Source organism: Topomyia yanbarensis, chromosome 3, assembly GCF_030247195.1.
Source record: "Topomyia yanbarensis strain Yona2022 chromosome 3, ASM3024719v1, whole genome shotgun sequence".
Classification (NCBI taxonomy): domain Eukaryota; kingdom Metazoa; phylum Arthropoda; class Insecta; order Diptera; family Culicidae; genus Topomyia; species Topomyia yanbarensis.
The window spans coordinates 148762674-148769234 of NC_080672.1; the positions used below are offsets into that span (position 1 = coordinate 148762674).

At 34.1% G+C, this 6561-nt stretch overlaps 1 protein-coding gene across 1 annotated transcript; it reads right to left on the minus strand.

Annotated features, from left to right (window-relative positions):
* Nucleotides 1-4934: 4934 nt before the first annotated feature.
* Nucleotides 4935-6064, minus strand: LOC131689368 (protein transport protein Sec61 subunit beta). Its single transcript, XM_058974416.1, has 3 exons — nucleotides 5846-6064; nucleotides 5569-5777; nucleotides 4935-5262 (listed from the first exon to the last, which is right to left on the minus strand). Exons 1-3 carry the CDS (start codon nucleotides 5846-5848, stop codon nucleotides 5175-5177), a joined length of 300 nt encoding a protein of 99 aa, XP_058830399.1. The 5' UTR covers nucleotides 5849-6064; the 3' UTR covers nucleotides 4935-5174.
* Nucleotides 6065-6561: the final 497 nt, after the last annotated feature.

Below are 6561 nucleotides of genomic sequence, written 5' to 3' on the forward strand. Positions count from 1 at the left end.
ACCAACGCCAACTATTAGGTTGAAAGTAAAACTTTTAAATTAATCAAGAATAATAATCAAAGTAAAAGTTTTCCTTTTAAGCAAATCAAGAATAGTAGTCAAAACAAAAGTTTTATTTTTAAACTAAGAATATGCGTTGGTTGTTTTTTGCTAAGAGTGAAAAACTCTTATTTTACCAACATTTTTTTTTCTGTGTATGTTCGATTAAAATGAAATATGCCGAATATAATCTTCAAGAAGAGTTGCATAACAAATAAACCCACAGCATTACAATAGCATTATATCGGCTTTTAATTTGCTCTATAATGGCATTAAATGCACTTGTAAAGCTTACATGCTTTAAAGATCCTTGAAGCATGTACGCGTATATCAGCTTTATATACGTATATAGAGCAAGCAATAATGCTATATGTCGGCTGTGCAGTTATGCATTATTGATGCTAATATAGAGTTTTATTGCATTGTTAATGCTGTAATGGAGTTTCAATGCAACATAAGTGCAAATGTATAGCCAATATAGTGCAATGGTTTAATGCTTATGGTTACTTGGGTTGTTCCACTATATTTACACACGATTCCACAATTTCCCACATTAGTTGGCAAAATGAAGTGCACTAGACACACAAAATACAAGCGAGAACAATTGTTTAAAAAAACTATTTTAAGCTTAAGCCAAACATGAACCGCCATGTTTGAAAAACGCGAAAAACAACCAAGTCCATTTCAGCCGCCAGAAAACTTATCTAAGCATAGGGATCTTTAGGGGTGTGCGGGTTAAGGCATATTCTGATGCAGATTAGTACCGTGAGTTAATATCTCAGTCCCTTTTCAATTTTTTGGCCCGAAACTATTGAAAAAAAAACATTTTCTAGCTTGTTTCCTTTTAGGACAATAACACATCCAAACCCATGCGACTTGTACGACACTATAGGTTGCCTTATCAGATCTACCATAGTTTGCAGATGAAACTTGGGATGGCAGGTTGCAAACTCCATCGTAGCTTGATCATCAATCTTATAATTTTCGAGCCTTTTATCTGTAAACAATACCTGTAGATAATCAGTAGCAACAAACGTGGAAAGTACAAAATTTGTATTTAATACCCTCAGGACATCTATAATCATATCTTATAGATACAACTTTTCATTCGTTTCATCTGCCATTTTTGTAACACAATTTCATTCATATCGAAACCATAGGCGAAACACTTGAAAGTGAAATATGAAACCTATAATATCCACCTCGGTGGCACGGCTGTCATCTACATACATTTGTCTTGAAGCCAAAAATTTTGGTTCTTTGGTTCTATTAGCTGTCAGAAAATGCGTTTAAGCTATGTTCATATCTAGTTTTGTGCGACATCGTCTCTGTGCGTAATAAATATTTACCAAAAAATTAATTATTTTATCCGTTATTATGCTAACTGAATATTAACTTCATATAAATGTATAAAATGATTGCAGTAGGTATTAAAATCGCAGAGCAATATTTGAAGAGATAGTGAATTATTTAATTGATAAGTTTCGTGTTTAAAATTTATTGGCTTTCCACGTAGCTTAACAACTTGTTGAAAAACAACCACTGCAAACAAATTTCATCCCTCTGATTTAACCAACGATACGATTTTTGCACCGATACACAAACAACAGGGGTAAAAAATCTCAAGTGACAGTAAACAAATCTTTCTCGGGGTTTGAAATCGATTTAGATTCGCAATGATTACAGTAAAACAACGAAGTCATGAATATCATTTTCCCATTTATAGAGAAAACGGCTTATTGTCATTCTAATGTTCTGTGTCGAAAATACAAAATGGTAGAATTAGAGTAACCAACCAAGTTTGAGGTAGTGACTTTTCGTTTACGTAGAAAAAGATGTATTACTCCGGTTAGACAGAAACTGTCAATGGATGTTTCACTAATTGGCATTAACTTTTTTAACATCATGAAATTCTTCATTTTGGACCCTTCCATTTTAATTCTGACGGTGTCAAAAATATATGTTGAACACACTGAACGTGATCGAAATTTTTTTTGGAAACGGTAAAGTTCATTCAACTAAACTGTGATACTGCCTCGTTCTTATTGCAGTATATTAAATGTATTTGAGATAAACTTAGTTAAGATAGTTTTCAAATAAGGTATGCATGAAAAAATATCATAAACAAGTCAGACAAAACATCTACGTAACTGGCATTATGTAGTTTTCTTCACTTATTTAACAAGCTTAAGTTATTCCACTTGGTTTATCTGGAGCAGCTCCAGATCTTGGCTGATGTTCATAGCGTTTATTCACCCAGAATTGTATCTTGGAATGCCGTACCGTCGACAAGATGTTCTGATTGTCATATCATTGCGGATTTCACCCCAGCTATTTTTAATAACTCCTCCGTACGAGAAACTCGATGCTTTTTGTTATGTTTCCATTTCGTATCAACTGGCAAACAAGACTGTTAGCCTAAGTAACCAAAAATTCGGATAATACTTAAATACTTAAAAAGTGGACTTTAAAGTTCACATAAAGTTCTTAGAGTACTTTCAAGCAGCCTATGCTTTAAGGGTACTTGAAAGCTGCTTAAAAGGCTATTATTACACCATATGGCTAGAAAAATTACTTTAAATGGGAAACTAGAGCACATATTGACTGCGGGGGCACTCCGTGTAAACTACGTTTGTAGTTAGCAAATGTTTAGCGACAGCATTGTTAGGAAAATTCCTCTGTCAGAACGATAGAGTTTTACTTTTTACCCCACAATAGAGCAACATAATCAAACATTTAATTGTAATAAATTCCATTGACTTGCTAATTATTTGAGAAGAAATTCGAATATAATCCGCATTCGTCCCACCGTTACTTGATTTTTTACATGTTGATTATTCTAAATTGATAAAACACTGCTATTAAGAATGAAAAACTAGATGTGTCCAAATAATTTGGTACCAATTTTTGATCGACCTATTTTAGGTACTATTTATTTTATACCTCGAACTAAAACTACAAAGGAACCTTTTCAAATACGTAAATGCATAACCCAAAGACAGATACAATTATTAAATCATTGGAACACTATTAAATTGTACTCTTTAATCTCATTAGAAAAAAACATCGCTTCTACCGACTCTTCTTGGAAACCGTGGAGTTATGAATTGTTTTCGACAACTGTGAGTTTTTATTGATTAGCAATTAAAAATAAACTAACGATGCTGTGACTTAAACAACAATCTAAATAGTGGGGACGGGCATAGCGTAGTTGGTAAATGGATTGCCATGTACAGCAGCTCACCTGGGTTCGATTCCCAACCCCGCACATAACTTTAGAGATTTTTCCAAAAAAATTTCTCCAACCCGAAAAGAGGCGAATGACCTTAAGGTTAAAACCTCTATAAGCAAAATAAGAAAAGAAAAAAACAATCTAAAGAATGTGGTTTCATAGAAGTTAAAATTAGGTTGGTTTCCCTAAATGGCTTTGCGGCGAACATTTTAAGTCTGTAGAGCTATGCGCTATTGAAAATGCAGCAAAATGCAAGCATGGAAGGTTTGTTGCCGAAACTTCATCTATGGAAATGATTTCCCAATCACCTACTGAGCATTTTAATGTAGTACGTATATATCCGTGATAAAATAATTTTAGTTTAAATAATATACTTTCGTATAAATTGACCGACTTTTCATAATTCTTAGTATTTTTGTAATTGGCAATTTATTTTTTTTTCAAAAAATGTCTTGTTTGTGGTTATTATATTTTAAATATATGAACTATCCTCGACAAGATCGCATGAATGAAATAATAACTCCTTGGGGACATCCGCATACAGTCAGTTTCCTAATCTTTACTTATCTTGAAGATGCTAAGTTAGATTGCTTATGCGAAAAAGCTTTTCGAATGTTAGATAACATTGTAGTGTCTATATCCTATGTAGAGTTTCATGTCTAATTGAAACATTGGAATAAAATCCCATATACTACTTATAATGTTTTTAAAACGTTCTGTGCCCCTGTAAAACTAAAGCCGGGGACTTAAAATACTCCTTCATGTTCAATTACAAAAGTAATTCAGCTGATTAAGATCAACTGTTTTCCTTGACCTATCAGAAAATTATAGTAGGTGGATCAAAACAAATCGTTAATCACACTAATCAGCTACAGATTGGAAAATACTCTATACCCCTGAAGATTCCTATCACACCGCACGTTAGGGTTGGCTTATCACATACTGCTTCTTCAATCGATATTTCTACTCGTTCCTTATTTCACCTAAATTTTTAGCTCAGTCTTTGTGTCGAAACGAATGCAATTTATTCGAATAACATTGAAAACCTTTTAATAGATTTTCATATCTCTGTATGCATGTGCGCCATACGTAGGAACAGTATGAATATAGCTTAATAATTTGTTGACAACAACGCCACCACAACAACAAACGGAGGTTTCAGGAAACTATCACCGTGCCACCGGGGTGATAATATCCAAGAGAAAAACACTTAAAACTAACGTGTTATGAGTACATTGAATTTAAAGTGCGCCAAGCACATGAATTGAAAGTGGGGATCCATTTCGCTACATTTGAAATGCATTTTATTGGCAAGTTTATTGGCGCTTGAAAAGTTTATGTATATCCTGTGAAATTTAATATTTTGACTCTTGGATTGCCTCTTTAGGGAAAACATGAATTTAATATGAACACGTACAGTTCATGAGGTTTATAAGAAAACCACTTGAAATTGAGATGCTGTGTATATGATGAACACATTAATTTTCAAGTGCAGTTTGCACATATGAATAGAAAGTGTGAATTATTTTTAGTGTCGACATCGTCAATTCTTACTCAAGAGTATAATATGATAATAGAGTATAATATAATATATATTTCTCTGTGATAATATTATTTCTTTAATGGCATTAGGTAGAATCTTTCGAACAAAACATCAAAACAATTTTGTGTAATCATTTTTGCTATATTTTGCATACGAACATGGGTATTTTTCATGAATGACTTAAATTATACAGCAAATTGATGTGAAACGGATTGTTTTTCATTTAGGAAAACAATGTCTTCTCCATACTATTGCAAAACAACTAAAAATAATTTCTGTAGGCTCTAAATATTAAGAATTACATTTACCGTATCCTTTGCTGTGCTTACCAGTTTACGTTATTCTTAGATATGATACTACTTAAGAGCGAGTGTATTTTCCCCAAATATGCAGCATAAAAACGGATGCAATAAACAGTAGAGACATCACCAGAACCGGAACTGGACCACTAGATGAAAAAACAGTATTTTAGCATAGTTATTCTAGCACGCTCTGTAGTCGTTTTTTGCCTGAGGTTAAAATTGAATCAGTTCCGAACCCACAAATGCTAGCAAGTCGCAGACTTTGACAATATTGAAGTTTTGAGTCCGACTCAATTTAGCTTAAAATATATTCCGAAAAAACGGGAATTCATAGTGGCACCGTTCTATTGACTCAATATTTGGATCATCGAATTTTCGAAAAAACGGCAACTGTTATTTGGAACCATTCGATTGATTTAATATTTGGATTATCTAAAAAAACATTTACTTACACTTTGATACCGGGAGAGTCATCGGTGTAAAAACGCCACATTCCACCAGATCCGGTTCCTGTAGTGCGATTTCGTGCTGCAGTCGCTGTAGTGGTTGTCTTTCGTTGCTTAAGATTGCTAGAACCTCCTGCGCTAGCCCGTGGTGCCGACGATGGTTTTGTGGGAGAGCGACTTCCGCTTCCGACGGATGTAGAACTAGCTGGAGCGGGCTGAAAGTTTTGTTGTAGCCCACTAAAACGTAGGATAAACTCAGTTGAATTTTCAGTTAAAAACTTACCATTGTTTCAGAGCTATTTGATCGCCGGAAAATGAGCTACTAAGCCTTCAACAGTATTGACTAAACCAATAAGCCTTCAACAGTAATAACGTCCTACACCACCAATTCCGAAACGAATAACGTTTGCAAATACGAATGCCGCTCTAGCAACGTCAGATCCACTCTTACTTTCTCCTTTCGGAATCCACGTATCGAAGTAACCACTACACGTCGCAAGGAAACGTCAACGAAACGTTAACTGTTGGTCAGAGATGCCAGATATTTTTTTCAAATCTCTGCAAAATATTTTAAAAGTCTGGGAAGTACCAAAAATGTCAGGAAAACTATTCTTGACCAAAAATGACTTAATAATGATGCGTTATATTAAATAAAAACAGTGTATTTATAGCCTAAGATTAATAGAGAAAAATAGCTTATGGAGGAAAAATCCATGGTAGATAAAGCTGTAATTTGAAACTAGTGTAACCAAAGCCTGTATCTGTAAATATCTGCAACCAAACTAAAAATCTGCAAATATCTGTCATCGGAAATATTTGCAGCTAAAATTAAAACTCTTAGAGTTTTCGATTGAAGGAACTGGTGGAGTGTTCTGCACTGAAATTGCACTTTTCTTGCAGAAGTGTTGTCAAAACACCGACACCATGTTCCATTGATAGGAACTGCAATAAAAAAGTGCAATTCCAGTGCAATTTCGGGGCAGAGATTTGGCACCGAAA